Here is a 22,788-nt window from a genome sequence, read left to right as displayed (position 1 = left end):
AAGAGCACATCCCCTTGTGCTGTCCATGTATATCAGTAACTGGCAACCCCTAAGCTGCTGCAGGAAAGCCTTCTGCGCCAGAAAAATGGCCTTCACTTCTAGGATGTTTATATGTTTCTCTTCTGAATAGTCCACAGCTTGTGTATTTCCCAGCGTTAATCACTGCTTCCCAGCCTGTCAGACTTGCATCTGTGGCTAGAGTCTTCATTGGTGGTGCGGGTGAAAAGGGAACTCCTCCCATCAGCATGTTCTCCTGCATACACCATCTGAGGTCTGGATGGAGTGTCTTTTTGGAACTTGGATCTGTTCCAATAGAAAATAAGTGCTCTGCAGCCCATTTGCTGCCAAGTGCCATTTGTGCCTGTGCCCCTCCCAGATGGGAATGTGCATGTACGCATCTTTTAAGTCCAGTGCACAAATCCAGTCTCCCTCCTCAATCAATGATCTTTTTGTGTCCGTCCATGCACGGAATGCACATGTTTGCGTGGAGCCAGACAAAGGTTGGTGCTTCTGCCAGCGGTGTGGCCGAGCAGGAGACTTCTCCTTTCCGTGCCATTGCTCTGTGGAGCCGGCACAGATTTATTCAGTGCAGCCCGTGCCCATGGGGACATGTTCCCTCCTGTGCCATGCTCCACAAGGGCTCTGGGTGTGTTGGTTCCTGTGGGGCGGTCAGAGGTATTTCCCTTCCTGTGCCGGTGTTCCATGGGCAGATCAAGTGGGGTGCAGCACTATACCTGTGTGGGACCTCAGGCCCTTGTTTGGTGTGCCCTGCCAAGGCAGGGGGAGGCTTGGCATTGAAATTGTCTGTGCGACCCCCTCCTGAGTGGGGTTTAGATTCTACTAAGATAGACAGAGGTGAGTATTATGCATTATAACTCCTTTACTGTCACCAGCAGAAAAGATTTGAAAATGTAATAAACACAAACATTTTAAAATGGTATAACACAAGAGGAAAACATAAGGACCCCAATCGAAGATGGTAGCCCTGGCATGTCAGCCAATCAGGATCCTTCCTCTCCTATAAATGTCCATGTAGCTAGCACCTCATCCTCTTCTGAAGTGGCGTGAGGAAAGCATACACGGAAATCGCACTCCACACCTGTAGCGCTATCCATCCGGACATGGAATCCCAATGGAACCGCAACCTTCCGACACCTCTCCATAGACCATCCGCTGTCCTCGTCCTCAAATGACCGCTGGAGAAGGAGAACAAAATTATAATAAGAGGGAGGGATAATACTCACCTCTGTGTCTCTCAATAGAATCTAAACCCCCACTCATGCTAGTGCAAGGGGTTAGCGATTCTATGTCGAGACCGGAGGCTTCTATTATGCAAGTTCAAAGCTCTTGCAACACCACATTAGCTACATGCTAAACCTTTCTATGGTCAAAAGACTTAAACGTAGACTCTTTAGACCAGTCAGCTGCTCGCATGATATCCTCCAACCCTGCCATCCCCCAGCAATGCTGATTTAGAAGCCATGGCTCCCCTAACAGAATGAGTCCCAAAGATAGACATATCAATCCCAGCTTCTCTCATAACCCAACGCACCCAGCGAGCTCAGGTGGCTGAGGAAACTGCAGCAAAAGGTTTTCTGAAGGAGACAAGCAGCTGGGAGGTGGAAGCAGCCCCCAATTCCCTAGTAAGATTGATATATGTTTGTAAGCAATGAACCACACAGTTTCTGATCCTCTGTAAAAGAAGGCTAATAAATTGAGATAAACAATTTGTTCTGCGTGAAATTAAGAATGTCACTCCTTCTGGAGAAAACACCTTGTTATCCACATCCAATGCTTTAACATCTGAAACCCTTCTAATGGAAACCAGGCAGAACAGCATAGTTAATTTTGCAGATCCGATTGCTGGAGCAAAATATTATAATTATTTGGCTATGATTGGAACAAACAAAATACCACATTAACATCCCAGAAAACAGAATGCTTAACCTTAGGAGGCATCTAAATCCTGATAGAGTGCAAAGCTCTTTTCACTAGAAAATGCTGACCCAGCGGTTCTCCTTTGACCAAAATATGCCCGCCGAGATGGCTGAACGAAAGTTATTGATTGTCCTATACACCTTCCCCCCTCCTTAAAAAGGGACACCAGGAAGTTCACTACATCTACTGTAGCAGCAGAAATGGAATCGAGACCCCTTTCCACGCACCAGTCCACTAGCGCGCCCACACAAATGAATAGGAAACTTGAGTGGATCTAGCCCGAGTCCCTGATGACCTCACAAGCATCTCCCGAAAGGGCTGGGAACACCCAGCACTCGCAGAAATCTTCCATTCTATGAGCTGCAGCTGCCCCTGCAAAACCAACTCATGACAGCCAGCCCCGGATCTGTGATTATGAGCGGGAGGTCGGAAGGAACCTGGTGACATCCAACATAAGCTCCAGAAGGTTTGAAAACCATATCTGGGTTGGCCAAAACAGGGTAAAAAGGACCAATGATGCTGCTTGACTGCATACCTGGAGTAAAACTCTTGAAATTAAGGAGAACGGGGGTGGGGGAATGCATACCCTTGAAGGGGACCCTAGTCTTAAAAATTAGTCTACTTCCACCGCGTCTGAATCTGGACGCCAGCTGAAGAAACGAGGGACCTGACAATTGAGGCGAGAGGCGAACAGATCCACGAGAAACCCAAAACCTGTGACAACATTGCAAACACGTTGCTGTTCAGCTTCCAATCGCTGCTGTCCCAAAGGAACCTGGAGTTCCAATCCACCACCGTGTTGTTCGAAGCCTGGCAGATAATTTGCTTGTAACATGATCCCGCAATAGATGCAAAAATGCCAAAAAATCCCTTGCCAAGTCAGCTACTTACTTGGATCGCGTGCGCCCCAACTTGTTCATGTAGCTGACCACTGATACTTTGTCCATCCTCAAAAGGATGCAACAATTCGCTTTGTCCTTGGTGAAACTCTTCACTGCAAAGGACCCCGCTATGAGCTTGAGAAAACTGATAGACAGACTGCTCTAGAACAGACCACTTTCCCCTCGTAGAAACCTCTTGTTTTTGACCTCCCCAACCAGACAGACTGGCATCCGACTCGAGCACCATACTTGAAGCGAAGCCAAAAATAGCTCACCCGTTCCACGCTTGCATGTGTTGCAGCCAACAGTGAAGCTTTGCTGCGGCGTCTTGAGACAGACGCACCATCTGAGAATAGGGCACCCCTGTCTGAAGATATTGAGTCTATAAACCAAGGTATGGAGTATTGCTGTGCCCGGCTTTGGAGCTAGCGGGTAAATAATTTAATAACCTCTTTATGCCAAACCTCTATCTAACCAAAAAGAATTGATGCAGATCGCATTCAACCATTTGACAGGAAAAAGAAACACCAAATAAACAAAAGTTCTGGATTGATTCTGTATTCAATTAAACAGACAGGCAAATGGCTGTTAAACAGTTGCAATAAAACAGATAGTAAAAAAAACACTCAATATACAACAACAAACATTCAGATAATGTGTGCCAGTACAGAAATAACAATTTAATTTGAAAGAAACCAAAAAAGACACAAACATATGTTCAGAAATCGTGAAGTAATGACCCAAAACAAAAAAGGAAAAGGGGAGAACAGACAATTGGAAGGAAAGGAATTGGCAAATGTACAAAAAACATGAAAGATAAGGTAGCATTGGATAGGGACAGGATCATCCCGTACTTTCCATGTCGTGTAAACAAATAAATGATAGTCACTCAATATGAAGGTTCGAGTTATGATTGTCACTTATCAATCCTGATTGTGAATCTGAATGTAGGTTCAAAACATTCAAAAATGATAACAGTACATCTCGGGAACAGCTCCGTTTCCCGAGGTTGAGTCTTCACCCTCTGAAGAGCCCTATAATGAAGAGGCACCGGATAAATGGCCTGAATGGACATTGATAGTATACCTATAATTCTGGCAAGCAGCTGGATTGACAATGCTCCTTACTTCAGTACAGACTTGATCTGGGCTTGAATCCCCTGCATCCTCTTCTGAGGTAGCAGGAGATGGTACAGCTGAGAATCTATAACAAAGCACAGAAACTGCACTGATTGAGTAGCCATGAGGACGGACTTTTCCTGGTGGATTACAAAACCCAGATTCTGACGAAGGGACACAGTCACCCAAAGCTGGGAAAGAAGAATACTCTCCTCCTGCGCTAAGATAAGTATGTCATCCAGATAAATGGATTATCCTTATCCACTTTGACCGCAGGAAAGCCATCACCGGACTCAGCAGCTTGGTGAAGCACCAGGGGGCTGAGGAGAGACCGAACGGGAGAAATGCAAACTTTCAGAAACGATCCTGCCACTGAAACTGCAGATACTGCTGATGAGGGGGAAAAACCAGAATCACCAAATACACATCCTTCAAGTCGATTTTGCCCATCAAATCCCCTTGTAGGACAGAATCACTCAATGGATTAATCCCCTCCATCTTGAAGTGGCGATAGACCACAAAAGAATTGAGGGCCTTCAGGTTGATAAACGGCCTGAATTCCTGCCCCACCCATCCCCCAGTCTGGTGTGGGCACCAAAAAGATGTGGGCACCAAAAATATGGAACTGAGAAACAGGGAATCTTCCATCACTGCGGGCACCACCAACCCTTTTTGAATGAGATTGTGTACCTCCGCATCTATGCATGCCTGTTTCTCCCAACTGAATACCAGCGTGCAAGGACAAACCACCTTAAAGGGCGGACTGTAAAAGTCTTTGCAGAACCCACGCACTGTCTGCAGCACCAGGCGTCTGCCGTGAGAGGAGACGAATTATGAGCAAAATGCGCTAGCCTCCCCCCAAGCTCTCCTCGGGAAGAAACACTTAAATGAAAAATGCTCACCTCGTGCACGTCCTGCTGCCCTGTAGGAGCGACCTCTCCACTGCGTCCTCCCTTGTGGAAAGAAGGTGTCCGCGGTGCCTCTGGAGCTGAACCCAGAGAGCCCTCCTATAGGCGCAAACTGTGAGGGACGACCTGGAACAGACGGCCAGAGGAGCAAGCTCTGCCTCTTCCAGACTTGACAAAAACACCCGGGTCAGGGCTTTTTTGATATTTTTCTGCGCTTTATCCACAGACATCAACGTGTGTACAAAAGAGTAATCCCTGGGCTTTAGGCCCTGCCTCCCCTGGAGCCATGTCAGCTAATTTAGGATCTAGGCGCATTAATAAAGCTTTACGCCGCTCCGATGACAGCAGAATTGGCGTTGACAAGCAGGCACACAGATTGCTGGACCCAGCCCCTGAGGATATTGACATTCAGTGGAGTGTCATATACTGCACTCTCCTCCAGCATTTCAAAAATCTGAGCAAGAGTACCCAGCACATCCAATAGCTTGTCCTGGCAAGACTTTAGGGAATTGTTTATGACCTTCCTAGGGTCTTTACCCTTTTTTGACAGAAAAAAAAGACCATACAATCCGGGAGAGAAGGGTGTGGGCACTCTGCACTTCGCTTATTGTGTGACTCTTTCTCAATGGGTTTCCTTACCCAGAATTGCATGAAGGAGGACACAGCCTCCGATGGCCTCCACACATCTGAACAAGGGTGGCGAATGTCATTGGGATCAACGAAAGACACCCCAACATATCCCAGAACACTTTCTTCCCTTCCAGGGGTACCTCCTTTAACTTCTTCCTCTTAGGAGGGGAATCCGAATCCTCAGAAGACTAGGAGAATTTGGAGGAAGAGGGCACTCCTATCCCTGCTCCTACGTACCGGCACCTCAGACTGGCCCTTACTATGAAAATCAGCAATGCCCTTCACCAAGCGGTCAAAAGTGCCAGCTAATGTGCTGTAAGATCTGAAAGAACATTATTAACTGTTTCATGGACCACCCACCATAGGTGCCTAATACCCCCCCTTCCAACCTGTGCCCTGAACCCCCCTGTTTGGCTGGAACCATGATCCCCTCTGAGGAACTACCTTGACTAATAAGGATACCCCCTCCATTAACCTCTGCCAGCAGTTCCTCCCCTCTAGTAACTGACATAGTTTATTTCAATGCCTTACTACCACAAAAAGAAATTGGGGAAGGGGGGTCGGGGGGATACTGAGTGAGACCAACACACAGTGAGCTACAACATCAAGCAGAGGTTACTCTGCACCTCAGTTGACAGCAAAGCAACCAAACAAGTGAGAGCATAAAGGCAGAGCAGGCCAGAACCATAAATCCTCTCTGGAGCCTGTGAGATACTCGCAAGCCGAGCAGGCTTCTTTCCGACAAAGTCGGAGCAAAAAGGGGGTATGTGCCGCCGTAATAAACACCTCTGCACAAGCCAGAGCTGGAAACAATGTTGCTGCAACTATACAGCTTGTCCACAAATGGTGCCCTTGCACTTGTGAACATGCTCCAAGCAGTCCACTGCGGGGACTCGCGATACAACAAAAGAAAATAAACAATGTAACCTTGCTTGCGGGCACGCAAGGAAAGAACGAGGCAAACACTAAACACAAGCCCCTCCTGCGGGGTCTCGTGCTACAGTACAAAGGGAAAGATAACTATTAAACCAGAGTGCCAGCGGGCACGCGAGAGAATAACTAGCGAAATGGAAAGAGCTAACAGAAAACCTCCCGGGCTCCCGCTGACACGAGCGAACGCTCAACAATGTAAACGCTGTATAGTAAATACGAGTGAACGCTCTTACACAGAAGCGTATTTAAGAAAAACCACAGCGACACGCTGCCACCAACCATGATATATTTGCAACTCATTTATCATACACAGCAAATATATATTAGCAAACAGCTCGAACAGAAAGAATACTCACCTGCTGGTCGAGCAGCAAAGAAGAGGCGGGACTAGCTACATTGACATTTATAGGAGAGCAAGGACCCCGATTGGCTGACATGCCAGGGATACCATCTTGGCCCTTATGTTTTTCTCTTATGTTATATACTGTTTTAAAATGTTTCAGTGTTTAATACATCTTTGCTGCTGGTTGAAAGTAAAAGAGTTATGCATAATAGGAAGCCTCCGGTCTCAAAATAGAATCGCAGTGCAGATGGCTGCGAAGGTCTGTTACCAGCATGCCAAGCGGGCAACCAGGGACCTCCCTAAAAAGAAACCGCACACGTGCAAGACTTTCACGCATGGTCTTCGCCCAAACAGGGGGAGGTAGAATGTGTGCGGGACAGTGGAAGAGGAGCTTCCAGAGTAACCCACAGTCGGCTGTGTCCCGATAGACGCGCAGAAAAGGACTGACAGTTGGGCAGGCCAGGCCAGGGAGGGGTCACGTGGGGGCAGTGCACGCATGTACGAGCGAGAAAGGTCGAAAAAAAATGATGCTATGCAACAGGCTCTGATTCTGTCCTCCATTCCGTGGGACGTCCCATCAGTATGGGGGATACTTATTTTAAGTGTCCTAAAGATAACAATACAAACCTGGCAATCAATACAGCACACATGATCAATTAATTTTAATTAACATACATGCAACATCCCCTTTCATACCCTCCTATCCACCCACTATTGTTATTGCAACTACAATTGCACATCCTCCCAAGTATAGAATTGTCTTAAGCCCTGAGAGACAAGTTGCAGTGAGCAGAGATTAAAACAAAAAAGCAGGACGTTCTATACCACAGCCTGGCTGGACACAGTCACTGTGCTCCCTCTGTCCTCCCCCCACATACAAACTATTCTAGCAAGCCCAGGCCATTGGTTTGCCGCTGTCTAAGTACACTGGAGACATTTTGGGGAATTGTTATCTTAAATGAAAAACTTATTTAAATCATGTCACGGAGAAAGGATGAAGTAAAAAATAGACATCAAACAGAGGTTTCCACAATGCTTATAAACCCAACCATATGGTATTTCTTTATCCAAGAAAAGACGCAAAACCTTCGGGTATTGTATTCACCCCATTCATAGAACATCCACCCACACCACCCACCTGTTCAGTCACAAATACCAGTGCACTTGTGATGACTGACGCTTATAACCAAAGCTAACTTCAAATGTTCTATTACTTCCCTCTCATTTGGTCATGTGTGACTGGAGAAGACCAAGTCCTGAATCCTCTTGTTCTTCTGGAAACTTTGGTCCATATTTTTAGATTCAACTAGCTAAGCCAATTGAAATAGTTACGAACATACAATCACTTAATATTAACGAGGGGTGTACCGAAAAGTGAAATTACTATTCGGCCGAATACCGAATAGTTGGTTGAGCTATTCAGCCGGAGCCAAATATATATATATTTATTTTTAACCTAACAAGTTCTATAACATAGTAAACAACATTTCATTGAATAAAATTAGTAGACATTCTATTGCATGAGTATTCATGTTTATTAATTGGACATATATATCTATCACTAAGCTTATTACAGGCTTATTAAAAGATAAAATAATAAAAAGAAATAAACAGATTCTCCCCCATCAGCTGGATGCAGCCAGGGGTGCCTCTAGGATAACATTTCATACGGTGGAGGGCATTAACCCTTCAACTGTTGGGAGGGGTGCTAATTCAGAGACTGTGGAAGAAGGGCAAACTTTGAGTGGGGGCATCTAACTTCTTTACACATTCTATTGAGACTATTCTGGTGAAGCTTCAATTTTACAAGCAGTTAACTCTCTTCATGTCTGAAACCACACACTTAAGGACTGCTGTAAGAATGAGCGGTCTCCTGTCCTCCCTACCCTTCCAATCACTCCCCTGGCATGGAAATACCAACCCCACATCACGATTTCAATTGTCAGAAAATAAATGCATATGAATGTGGAGCCAGCCCTCGGATCAATGTAACATGTTTGGCTTGCTTGAAAGCCTGGATGAGACGGGGCTCAGTGGCATGAAATATATTACATTTCCCACAGTAGTATTAGTAAGAATGCATGGCAAGGGCAAAAGTGAGCGCTCTGACAATACAAATGTTGCACACATTTACAAACACAGGTGGAGAATGCTGACTCACAAACATTGACAAATCACTGAGAAATCAGTCTGCCAGGTACCTTGTTCCAATATGGTTTCAGGCAAATCCACATCAGCATTTCCCCCTTTTTAATGTTCTTTTCCCATTGTGTCGCGCCTCCATAGCTGTCTTACAATTTCATGTTTTTACTTTTCCCCTTCCCATGTGCAAGTTGCCCTCCTAAAACTGCTCCTAGTGGTTGGCTCCTTCAGCCCCAGTTAAAAACTATTTTGTGACACATAAAAACTGTGCACTGTTCGTATGCGATTCTTTGTTAATCATCATGTGCATTGCATTCACGAGCATAATACGGTAGCCACAATTTGCCCTCACTCAACAGAAAATTTGTGATTCAGGTGCTATTATGTGCGATAGCATATAACTACGTGGTAATTCTAAAGGGTTCTGAACTTTGGGAAACATTTTCTTAACGGGGGCTTGTCAAGGAATTGATGTAAAGCACTGCAATCAAATTTGAAATTTTAAAAAGAAAAAGGAACCGGAGAAGCATTTTGCTAGAAGGAAGAGCATTTGCCAATACAGTTGCGTGACCCTCGGATCGATGTCACGTTTGGCTTGACTTGACTTAACATGTGCCATGCCATGAAATTTGGGAATGTGCTACCCCTTTATTGGCTGGGCCTAGTCCTTGTAAAGCTTTGTGCTGTTCTAGCCGTTTTCCCCACCAGAATGAGACCCTCTGCTGCTCTGGCTCTCCCCTTGAAAAGTCACTGCCCTGTTTTTCCTGATGGGTTTAAGTCACCATCTTCCTTTGTGTGGAAAGCTTTTTTCTCTCTGTACTGTCATTTAAAGTGAGTGGTGCTTAATGCGGGTGTAAAGGTCTATGAGGAGAAGCCACTTAAAAGCAACCACCACTCTTGTACTTTAATACTGATGGTCAAAAGCAATTAACATTGTCCCCTGCCTAATGTGTCAGAGACAATTTAGCGCGGCAGGGGCCGCCTTTGAAGCTTCTTAAAACACATTGTGCCCAGGGGCGTTGCTAGAGGGGGGGCAAAGGGGGCTATAGCCCCTGATCTTTTGGTTGTAGCCCCGGATAGAATCTCAGGATCTACAGCCAAAAGACTAGCTAGCCCCCAGTCCCAACAGTTCTGACATCAGCTTAGCCCCAGGTCTTTTCCAGACCTAGCAACTCCCCTGATTGTGCCAATAACATTGGGTAAAAGTATCAGCTGCACAGTGCTGTGGCGGTAGCTTTGCACTCATCAGCGGGCTTTAAGATGCAGTATTTGCCACTCATTTTCCATTATATATAGTTCCAAGTATTATTGAAACGTTGAATCATGAAGAGTCCCAAATGGCAGTTTGTAAATATAGGCCACTCAAAGATAAAGACAGTGACATGCCTGAATGATTCCAGACATGAAGTCAAAGATGAAACTATTCAACTTCGAGTGCAAGGGAAGTTAAGTATTCGGCCGAATGCCAACTAGCTCATTTTCAGATAGAATTCGGCCGTATACTTACTTGAAGCCGAAGTTCGGTACACCCCTAATATTATCCCAGTGTCTTTTATTTGACTAAGCTTATTTTCAACAAAGCCCTGTGTTAAGAGGCTATAAGGAAACATGCTTACAATATATGGAGCACTTGAAATAAAACTCAGCAAATAAAAACAGTGGCCTTTGGATGGACGATAACCTTGATACTATAGGAGACAGAGGATGGCATTCTCTCCCATGCTCTTGGTTATAAGAATATTACACAACTTGGTTGCCAATCTTCATAAGAAGCAGATGATTCCGCAAACATCTCAATGTTCAACAACTGCTCTGGTTTTTGTGGCACTATCCACATTAGTTACTGAGGACAAAAATAATGAAGCAATAACCAAGATCAGAACTTACTTTGTGCTTTTGCCTTTCATGCACATGAACCTGGGCCTCTGTCATGTGTTCTTGGTAATGATGGTGCAGTTGATCCAATTCCTGTGAAACTGTCTGCCACAGCTCCAGTGCTTGTTCCTTTTCCTGAGAAATGCAAACTGGTGTAAGATTTTAGATTTCTAAGCCACACACACAATGATTTTTACAGAGCTTTAAAGAAGTCGGCTCATTTCAGGCCTTATAATGAAATCTTTAAAATGGAAAAAAAGTGGAAAAAAAAATAAAAAATAAAAAACCACAAAAGGAACAATGTGATAATGTTACTTCATTTTAGATGTTAAATCTATTCTGATCAAAATAATAACCTTGATTTCATATAAAATACTGTCGACAAGGTCAGATCTTAACTACAGTTGTAGAAGTGACAAATATTGTCTAATGGTCTTTAACATCTAAACCAATGTTGGGTTGTTTTCGAGTGAAACTCAAGTAGATGTCAATGTTTGTAAATTAACATAGTAACCTATATAGTAAGTCCAAACGTGACTTGCCAGATCTAAAGAATACACAGTAATTGTCCAAACTTAAAACCGGTGAAGAGCTCAAATCCATCCTTGACGATACTAATACAACATTGGAAGCATATAAAGGATATCAAACAATGAAAAATCTGCAAATTGTGGGACACCCTTGATTACGCTCGGGACACTGTCTTCATGGCAGGACTTTTACAACAACAACTCCAGACCAATGCCTACAAGACCACCTAAAACAACCAGGACAAACAAGTAATACCGATAGTAGCGATATCGCAAGCGGGGACAGCGAGAACGCTAATACAGTATCCTTGAGCAGCCCAGTTAGACAAAGGCCGGGAGAAGGAGAATCAGTAATACAACCAAGTATTTCCACGGTTCCAACAGTTGAAACACCTTTTTTAGGAGGAGGCAAACCTGAAGAGGGAAAAAGAAAGCCAAGGCAAAAGAACAAATAAGTCAATAGTCTTTAACATCTCATCCAAACAATTGACAAAAACTCAAACAGATACATTAAACCTAGGAATATCCTTTATTCCTACAAACAGCACTACCATCTTTGAGGAAGAAGTCAATTTATTTAAACTCATCTGAGAAATGGAACTCAATGTATTCTTTGACTCACTCCCTGAAACATTAGAAAAAAGTCAAAAATCAGAATATTTTGAATTGAAAAACAAAAGCACCTTCCACCCGCAGATCAAGTTGATCACAGGATGGTTGTTCAATTTTAAAACCACCAAAGATCTGAGACACCTTAAATATGGTTCTACCAACAAGATGAATATTAGGAGACATCAAGTAAAATTGATCAAAGAACTGGCAGAGGATAATACCATCTCACTCAAACCAGCGGATAAAGGTGGTGCACTTTTCCTAATGGACACAGATTTTTACAATGAAGGCTGTCTCAAACTGCTACAGGACACAAGAACATACTTGATCCTAGACAGTGACCCTATTCTATCTATAAAAAATGTAATCAAGGAAACAGTGGACAAAGCTCTAGACATGTAATGGATATCCGAACATACAAGCACATTTCTAATAAAAAAAATATCCGATAACCCCAGTGTTCTATGCACTGCCAAGGTACATAAAAACCTGAACAATCCACCATTCAGGTCCATTGTAGCGGGCACAGAAAGTGTTTTTCATCCGCTGGCCATTTACCTTGATAGGGCCTTACAACCGCTAGTACAAACAACAACAACTTACCAGAAAGATATAGCCCATTGTATACGGCTTTTGAAGGAAGTCCAAACTGATGACTTAACACTGATACTATTCAAACCTGGAGTGGTTCCTCCTTAAACATGAAGAAACTCTGATACAAAAGGTATTTGCCATTGAACTAATCATTTTACATAACTACTTCTGATTCAACGGAAAGTTCGATTTACAAATCGCCAGAACATCGATGGGCCCCTCTGTAGCGCCGTAGTACGCTAATATCTTTATGTTCTACTTCGAGCAGACTTTCGAAATCAAGAAAGAACCCTGGAAAGGAAAGATAAAATTCTGCAAACATTTAATTGACGGCATCTTTGGTATTTGGCAGGGAACAACTGAAGAATTACAACAGTTATTTTCGTATCTGAACAACTGCCATGAAAGAATAACATTGACCCTAGAGATCGGTAACCCTAATATATATTTCCTGGACGTTAATGTAGAAAGAGTAGCAACGGAATTCATCACAAACGATTATAGAAAACCTACTGACGCTAACAGCACTCTACATTTCGGAAGCTTTCATCCGTCTCATCTTAAAGACAACGTACCTTTTAGTCAGTGTTTACGACTAAAAAGAATAACATCGGATGTATCACATTTGTACACTGAATATGAAAACATGAAACAAAGATTCAGGAAAAGAGGTTTTCCTGATTAGATCATAGAAATTGCTATTCAGCGAACCGAACCTTTGACAAGAGACAATCTCCTTAAACAACAGCCAAAAAAGGAAAACACCAGATTGATTCAAAGCTTACAATTTTCCAGCCAAAGTTATCAAATAAAGAGAATCATCAACAAAAACTAGGACTTGATTAAATCGGACCCCAATCTTAACAGATTATTTCTGGAACTGCCCATGTTAGCATATAAAAGAGGCAGACATTTCAGAGATACCTTAATCAGAGCTGAAAACCCCAAAAAACAAAACCAAACAACCTTGAAAAAACGGAAATGTGGCACATACACCTGGCTCAATTGCCAACACTGTTCAAATGTGATAAAAGGTGATCACATTAGACACCCCAACAGTGGGAAAAAATACCACTAAGGGATTATGGCACTTGTGAAAGCAAAAATGTAGTGTATGCACTAAGATGCCCGTGTGGGAAATACTATGTCGGGAAGACTACCCGTAGAGTTAAAGAACTCTGGACTGAACACAAGTCGAACATTAGAACTGGCAATACTAAATCACCAGTGTTCAGATATTTCTAGGAAAATTGACCAATATATCACAACTATGATGTGTTATATTGGAAATAATTAAACCCTTACCAAGAGGCGGTCACCTTGCAAAAAGATTAGCACAAAGGGAGTTGTATTGGATACACAAATTGGATGCCATTAAACCACTGGGACTTAAATGAGTAATATTACCTTGGTCCATTGCTCTAGAAATATATATCTCCCCATTTAACTAATGGTTGTCAAGATTAGAATCTCTAAGCTTGTATCACCCCATGTCTGATAAATAGACAAAGATAAGAGTTCTCTTAATGCATATTTGAACTGAAAACAACTGTTTTTCAACTACCATATTGAGATTGTGAACTCCCTTGAAGAAACAGGCCATCAAATAAGATTATATATGCACTTGTACTTAAAACGTATAATTTACGAAATGTGTACCAAATCTACAAACTATGAAGATTGTGGAGAGACAGAGTACAAGTATTTTTGATAACTGTACTGATATGGTCTTAATGTCAATGTCACAAATAATGATTGCGACAAATACAGTGGGCCTCATTACGAGGTATGCCGGTAAGGCAAAAACAATGCCGGTGTGGTAATACCGGCATCGTTTACCGTCCCGTTGCATTCCGACCCGCAAACCCGGTATTAGCGGAACACTAAACAACGGTGCCGCTAATAGCGGCATAGGCGCGTACACGCGCCCATTCAGGGAGCAAATACTGGCATGCCGGTAATAGGGGGTAATTCCAACCCACGCATACATGCAAATACCGGCATTGCGAAGCCGGTAATCACGGCCTGCACGATGCCGCCTATACAGGCATCTCAGACCACCCGCAAACAGCAAGCAGGATACAAGGCAGCTGCCACAGGTGCACACAATCCCCACAGGTGGAGTCAATGGAGGCTGTGCCAGTATAAACTGAGCACACCCACACATCACAACCCCCCCACAGGTGTAGGCAATGTAGAGTGGCCCAGTACAAAAGGAGCACACCTACACACCACACCCCTTCATACACCAAAATGCTAACACTAGCAGTTGCAATCATGGCACTGGAGGACATGCCTATACTGCTACAACTACAGCAACAACAGCAGCAACAACAACAACTACTACAGCAGCAGCAACAACAGGCAGCACAGAGGAGACGCAGGAGGAGAAGGAGGGTGAGACAGGCCCAGCAATTACCACCAGGGCAGCCACCACTGCCTCGCAGGCAGCCACCAATCCCTCGCACCAGACCCAGCCCATTCAACCTAACCCCTGAGTAGATCCACACCCTGTACCGGCTGGACCGTGACACCATCACCACCATACTGGACATGATACAGAACGGCATTGCCAGCCACATAGAAATACGAACTGCCATCCCCCCACTACTAAAGGTGGTGTCCGTGCTACACTTCCTGGCCACAGGCACCTACCAACACACAGTGGGCCAGCTGCATGGCATTTCACAACCACTATTTTCACGCATGCTGAACCAAGTGCTGGATGCCCTCCTGAAGCACGCAAGCACCCATATATCCCTACCACGGACTGACCAGGAGATAGCCGAAACCAAAGTAGGCTTCCATGCACTGGCAGGCATGCCGAATTGTGTTGGTGCCATCGACTGCACCCATGTAGAATTGGTAGTCCCCCATGCCATAGAGGCGGTGTACCGCAATCGCAAGCAATACCACTCCATCAATGTGCAAATGGTATGTGACAGCAAGATCACCACCCATTGCTGCGCCTGATTTCCTGGATCCACACATGATGCCATGGTACTGCGCAACTCCACGCTACCCCGTCACATGGAGCGACATGCTGGACCACGTGCCTGGCTGCTTGGTGAGTTGCACAACAGGCCCATGGCCATGCTGTGGGGTAAAGATGTGTGCGGATGCAGAAGGGGGGGGTGGCCTACTGCACCAGGGTGGGAAGGGGGGGGTAAAAGGTCACCAGGGCGCCAATAGCCAGTGAGTGGAGAATGCATGCAGAGCTAAACACTCCTCACCTGAACCAACCAAACGGAACAGGACACATCACTGGGCCACATATCACAAATAATGCATATGGATGATAATAAGTAAGAGGCACAACCAGGGCACCATGCTGTTGGCAAGCAATGCATGACTGAATAGGATGGCAACTGTGCCAATGCGGCTAGTGGGACCATGCATAGCAAACAATATCCTGCATGAATTAGAGACTAAACATTGTCGCAATACCACAGCACATCTGCCTCAGCATGCAGGAATACACCCTGCATCATCTAGTTAATCCCATCCAGTGTACCACACCTCATTACAGTATACATTGCATCTAGGTGATTATTTTCTACACGTACAGGGACATGTGCATGCCCACACCAAGTAGCTGCTGCCATGACTGTGCTCCCTGAAGGTGGCAGTTCAGAGTGACACACACCGATTTGTTTCTTCTTGCAGGTGATGGAGGATATCCCTTGAGGCCTTGGCTACTTACCCCTGTGCGGGGAGTACAATCGTGTGCACACTCGCACACATGTTGTCATTGAGCAGGCCTTTGGCGCGGTTCCGCTGCCTAAGCAGGTCTGGTGGGGCACTCCTATATAGGCCTGAGTTGGTTGCAAAGATCACCATGGCCTGTGTCATGCTGCACAACATGTCCGTCTGAAGGAATGTACCACTGCCACCTGACATTGACATGCATGGGCCGGGTGAGGATGAAGGGGATGGAGACTGAGGCGAAGGAGCCTCCCTGCCAGTACGTGATGCACGGGATGGCCATGCTGTTCACCAAGCACTAATTGACGAATACTTTTGAAATGCATGGACAAAATGTGAGTAATGTGTCTACAACACACTGGCTAAATGTGGACATGCACACTTTTTTGTTTAGAATTGCCCCGCTGTTCACCAACACACAATAAATGAACATGTACAAAATGAACAATGTCCAACCAATGATTTGCTAGCAGACAACAGTGTATTTTCAGCAGATGTGATATAGTGAACATAATCCCCTCACAACACCCAGTAAACTCCCTCACACACCCCACAAACCCCAGAAAATACCCCTCTAAACTCCCTCACCCACCCCACAAACTCCAGAAAATACCCCTCTAAACTCCCACCCCACAGATCCCAAATCTCAGTGTTCCCTTCAAGTAGTTCTTCCAAATATCATTGCCTGTACTGTTATTTCTTGGCAGTTTTTCTGTCTGGGGGTGCCATGGCCGAGCGTCGTACGCTCCTCCACGTGAACCGCACAGGGCTCGATTGCGCCGAGGTGGAAGGGGTTGTTGTACTGGAGGTGTCAAGTGTCAGTCCCATGGCTGGCCCAAGGTGTGGCCGCTGCATTTGCGGGAGATTTGCAAGAAGGGCCTTTGTGAGTGACCCCATGCACTCCCTGAAGGCACACGTAGATGCCTCCACAGCAGCAGTATTGGCTGTAATGGCCGTGGGAATGGCCCTCATGGCCTCATTCCCAGCGTCAACCTGTTGCAGCATGAGTTGCAGCATGGACTCTTGGCGGCCCTCTACCCTTGCCAGGCGAGCCTCGAAAGAGTTGTCGGCCGCAGGTGTACTGGTGGCTGGCAGGGTGGTGGCTGGCAGGGTGGTGGCTGGAAGGGTGGTGGAAGGCATCTGCGTGGGGCCCTCATCCAGGGCACTGTCCTCCTCAAAGATGGCAATGTCTGATTCTCCTAGGTCTGAGTCATGGAGGCACGGATCGTCCAGGCTCTCAGACTCCGCGGGGGGGGGGTGGCTGGCAATGGGGCTTGGGGTGGGTGTGCCAGACATGATTCCAGCCTCATCATCCACCTCTGTGGACACAATGTCCGTGGTGGCTGGCGGAACGGCTCCCACTGTTGTGGTTGCCTGCTGCTGTTCTGTGGCTGCAGGTGTCCCCTGCAGGGTTACTGCCTTGCGTGGCACACTGGCTGTTGCTGCAGGCATATTCTTGGGCTGGGGGGTGGCGGTGGCCCTGGTCCCTTTGCGTGCACTGGATGTACTTGCACCCCTGTCCTGTGTTCCACCTTCCTCATTGGTGCCTGGGGGATAGAAGAGATGCAGGTCATCAGTGATGTTGTCAAATGGCAGCTATGATGTATTGCAGTGTGATATGTTCATACATTCAGGCATCATTTCATTTCTGGGGTGTGGCATTTGGTGTCCTGAGGGAACATGTGGCCAATCAATGTATGGCTGGTGGCATAGCATTGGTTTGGTGTCTGTGTGGTGGGTTCCATGGGCATGGTTGGGTCATGTTGCACCTCTGTTGGATTGGGATTGTGGGGCGGGGTGTAGCATTCATTCTTCAATGGATATGTTGATGTAGCCTTGGGACATGCATTACCTTGCCTAGTCTCACTTCCACATCACTTGTGCCACATCATGGTTTAGTATAGGTGGATGTGATGGTTCACTCACCTTCCTCTGTGGTAGATGCAGCGCCAACCTCCTGGTCTCCTATTCCCTCAATTGATTCCGGGTCAATGAATGCACTTGCAGTCTCCTCCCATGCCGTCAACTTCACAGGGGAGTGTGGGCCACCACCTGTCGCCATTGCGGCCCTACTGTTCTCCGCCAGGATCTTTCCTCACCCGGAGGCGGAGGTCGTCCCAGCGCTTCCGGCAGTCACGCACACTCCTTGGGGTGCTCCCCACTGCCGACACCCTCTGTGCGACCTCCTGCCAGGCCTCTTTTTTTTTTGTTTGGGCCGCATACCGGAGGTCTGCTCTCCTGATTGTATCTGCATGCTGTTCGAGGGTGTTGGCAAGCATGGCGAGTTCCGCGTCAGAAAAACGCTGCTTTCTCTTCCTTTGGGAGGATTTCCTGGTGGCCTTCGACATCCTGCTTCTGTTGTGGCACACAACAACACGAGAGTAGTGGTGGTTATGGAGGATGGCAATGGATTGTGTTTTTAAAGATGGCCGCCGGCCCATTTCCCGTTCCTGCGCGATGACGTAATTTCCGGGTCCTTTTTTTTGTGAACACGGTAATACCGTGCCGGTATTACCGTGCGGGTATTTAGTGGTTGTTATGACGCGGTTACGGAATGGGTGGCACCCGCAATGCCGGTATAGGGGGGTTGGTGGCCCGTTAGCGGCATTGCGGTTTTGCCAATGCCGGCATGGGGGAACGCGTGTTCTCGCGCACTCGTAATCACCCGCTGTTAGCGGGTTCATACGGGCACAGACTCGCACGTTCCGGCATGCCGGTATTGAACACGCTGTTACCGGGATACTCGTAATGAGGCCCAGTATGTTTTAATCATGGCAAACATCAGGATTGAGCAGGATGGGGACTCAGTAGTAATAACCATTGGATTCAATAAGTACATTAACCTTGTGTACATGTTTAATATGACTTAAAGGACATGGACTATCACAGTAGGTTAGAAATCATGTAAACATAAGGATGGGTACTCACTTGTAAAGACCACCGAGTTCACCATAAATTATATGACCAAATGCTCAATTATGGATTTAGCCTTTCAATAATGAATACTTCATTTCATCGGGTCTAGAGTAAAGTTGGCAATGAATCCCATATGATTTAAACAACTATGTCCACACTTCTGTAAAATCTCAAAAGGTTGGTGACATTATCATTCTTTAATCAATAGGAAATTGCAATTTGATCTTCTAGATTCAGAACACGTTGTGTGTTTTACAGCATTCTTGTTCTAATAATAAATAATTTGAATTTATATAGCGCTACGAACCTTCAGGCATCTGAGCGCTTCTTATTATTGCCCACGGTGTGTGGTGCTCATTTATCGACCTCGGAAGGATGGAGGGCTAAGTTTGACTCTGCTGGTTTTCGAACCTGCGTCGGCAGGCTCTGCACAGACATCAAAGAGAGCGCTCTACTCGCTCTGCTATTACAACTCAACATATTCTTTAGACCTTTCAAGTCACGTTTGGTATGACTTGCTATATAGGTTACTATGTTCATTTACAAATGTTAACATCTATCTATTTGAGTTTCGATTGAAAACAACCCAACATTGGTTTAGATGTTCAAGACCATTAGAAAATAGTTGTCACTTCTGCAACTGCAGTCAAGATCGGACCTTGTCGACAGAAGTTTATATCAAATCAGGGTTATTATTTTGATTGGGATATATTTAACATCTAAAATGAAGTTAAATTATCACATTGTTCCTTTTATAAAAATGTTTTTCCCTTTCTCGATGGGGAATACAGTGTCACACCCAAATAGATATAGAAGTCTCTATATTCATCTGCGCATTATATTGATAACGCGCCCAATGTTTACATCATGTAATTGCATGTAGGAACGTGATGACGTAATCAACAAACGTAGCTATATTAAGCAGCCCTTTTGTTTTCTTAATATCGAACTTGTTGCAACAGGAGGAAACATGCAGTCTACAACGACTTAAACCCCACATACTGGGTAAGAATCAGAGTCTTTTCTCTGACCCTGATCTACATATAGTGTGATTTCTAAACAAATTGCGCCCTATTAAAATGTTTGTTTAGGGAGTCCTGCAGAGATTCCAAGCAGGAAATTACCATTCAGAGGCATCTTGCTCCACTTACTAACCACTGACAGAAGTTTTGAAGAAGCTCCTGCCCTGACGGGTGAGTGGAAGGAGGGGGCATTTTGAACCCCCTCTTCCCTATTCCAACACTTCCTGGGTAGGCCCAGTCGCGGCTGCTTTGGGTTCAGTGACCCGGAGCACTCGTGCGGAAATACCCCAAGGAACTGTAACCCCCCCCTGTAATACCCCTCATAACAGTGTAAAACCAGAGGTGAATAAGACTCCATTTTGTAAGTTACTGACTCCATTTTGTAAAGACAAAACAGCCGTGAAGTTTCAACGCAGGCCTGCAGCTCTCCCAGCCAGGCGCGCACAGCGAGCAAGTTCCTTACCCCACCTCCTCCCCTTTGCCGTCCCTGCAGTCCTTCGGTTCCCATGAGAAGACTGGCTGCGAGAATGCAACAAAATTCACACTGTATCTTTTATCTTCTGTCTCACTTCATTGACACAGATATAGCCCTGAGCAGGGGCCAGAGCAAAAGCTATCTGTCTCTATAAACCGGCCCCACACCCCACAGGCCCTGGCCATAAAGAACATAATCCCCATGCCCCTCTGGACAGAGTCAACAGTTAGAAGTGACCCCCGAGTCCGTTTGATCATTCGTGCCTTAATGTAGACAAAGCCAACGTGCCTTTTGCATGCAGGATCGTATAAACCTAATGATGGGCCAATGTGTATGAGTGAAAAATATAACGTATATGTGTAACTAGAAGTTCTCATGTTAAACCTTAACGATGAAAGTATGATGCATGATACAGAAATACTCATAGAAATAGATTGCAACAACGTAATGCATAACCAGTATAATACTGTACACGCCAGCACTAAGCTACCCGATTTTCATAAATTCAGATGTAAATATATGTACAATATCGTCTAAACATAATGCAACAGCTAATCACTCTCGACAAGCCACAATCCCTGCCAAGGATGCACACAGACCCCGAGCTATGAACTGTCTTTTAGGAAAGATGAACATTGATTCAAGTACACGTTTTATCTCTTGAGGAGTTCTTTTGTTTTCCTTTGTTATGATGAGAGTGCCTGGCCAGATGAAAAATATAGTGTACTTTAAACCAGTATGACTTGACTGCAACATAGTAAGCCACGTGTAAAAAGCCTGCATGTAAAATTGTGTTCTAAAGGCCCTGTTTCTTTGTGCAACAAGGAGCCATACCGCAAAGAGGTTTCAATTCTCCTCTAACCTTCATGGTGTCAAAATAGACTAGCAGAGATTTAATGATGGTTGGACATCTGATCACTAAACCCCCACGATGAAATGTATGCCCATGAGATATGTGCCTCTTGTGACCCAGTCGTTTCAGCCATATATTTAGAATCCCCTTTGTGGTTATCAGACAGACACCCCAGACCATACAATGACCCCATGAGCCCTACCCAGTCAGTATATCCTGAATTGTCTAAACAGGTCAAGCGCAGTATTTAATGGGTGAAGTTTAATCTATAGCCAGCAATAAATAACCTGCCTTTGAACTATGTTTTCACAAGTGTTTAAGATACAGGCCTTTGAGTTTACCTGACAAACAGATCATGGTACTGAATGAATGGGAGTGTGTGGCCACAAGGGCAAATGTCAAATGGTTAGTGTAACCGAAGAAAACATTACAGGTGTCGACTCGACATACCGACTGGATGAGCCCAGCTGACCGATTGACCCAGGATACGTCGTCATCTCAACAGTTGCCCTCAAGCCAACCAAGTGCCTCTGACCCTATGGCACCTATAGGTGCTCGCTCTTAGCAACCAATCCCAACTATTCATGTGCCCCTTAGGCCTTCCCACAGCCTGATGACGATTTTTCTGTAAAGAACTAAATTGCAACATGTTTTGTGCAGAGCGCTCTCGGCGTGAGCAGAGTAGATTCTGCTTGCCCTATTTTAGATAAAAGCCTTTGATACCACCAGCACTTGGTCTCATTCCCTCCTGGGATGCGTTTTCATTGACTCCATTGTGAGATTTAACTGTCTTTTGGGGGCATCCCACTTACACGGGTAAGCAGCATCACTTGTTGTATCCATTAAATGACTCATTTGTAGTTAGTTCATTTGACAAAACGTTTTTCTGTAGGTAAGGAAACCCGTGCTAAGGAGTCATTGACAAAGATGATCCAGCCTCTCTGAAATCTAATCCATCCCTTAAGAGGATCCAGGTCCTTTGGATCTTGAATTATCTGTGGACTGAGCACAATAGACGATTAAGGTTAGCATCCTCTAACAGAATATATATATCAAAATGAAACAATCCTATATGAATCCTTCCTTAGCCATGAAAGGAACAGATAATCTAATGCATTATAGAGTTTCACAAGAATGTTTTTAAGGATTAATACAGAAAGGTGTTTGGTGGACCAACAGGAATGGTCAATTAGAATTATATGTGGGAAACATGTATTTAGGATGTGAACAATATACAAAATGTTATTGAAACGTTATCAATAATACGGTTAACCACAAGTGTTGATGTTTGATTACAATGACATGTTAGTGGT

At 45.1% G+C, this 22,788-nt stretch overlaps 1 protein-coding gene across 3 annotated transcripts in view; it reads right to left on the bottom strand.

Moving 5' to 3' along the window:
- The window catches only part of SCLT1 (sodium channel and clathrin linker 1), a 1,687,870-nt gene that overhangs the window by 1,217,037 nt on the left and 448,045 nt on the right, over positions 1 to 22,788 (bottom strand). For all 3 annotated transcript variants that reach the window (XM_069631056.1, XM_069631057.1, XM_069631058.1), the window contains exon 8: positions 10,781 to 10,903. In XM_069631056.1, the coding sequence (XP_069487157.1) occupies positions 10,781 to 10,903 (123 nt within the window). The remainder of the gene's footprint in view (positions 1 to 10,780; positions 10,904 to 22,788) is intronic.

Source organism: Ambystoma mexicanum, chromosome 6q (assembly GCF_040938575.1).
Source record: "Ambystoma mexicanum isolate Mex_15411 chromosome 6q, UKY_AmexF1_1, whole genome shotgun sequence".
NCBI classification, from domain to species: domain Eukaryota; kingdom Metazoa; phylum Chordata; class Amphibia; order Caudata; family Ambystomatidae; genus Ambystoma; species Ambystoma mexicanum.
The sequence above is the reverse complement of the archived record's forward strand: the minus strand, read 5'-3'. Positions and strand labels throughout refer to the sequence as shown.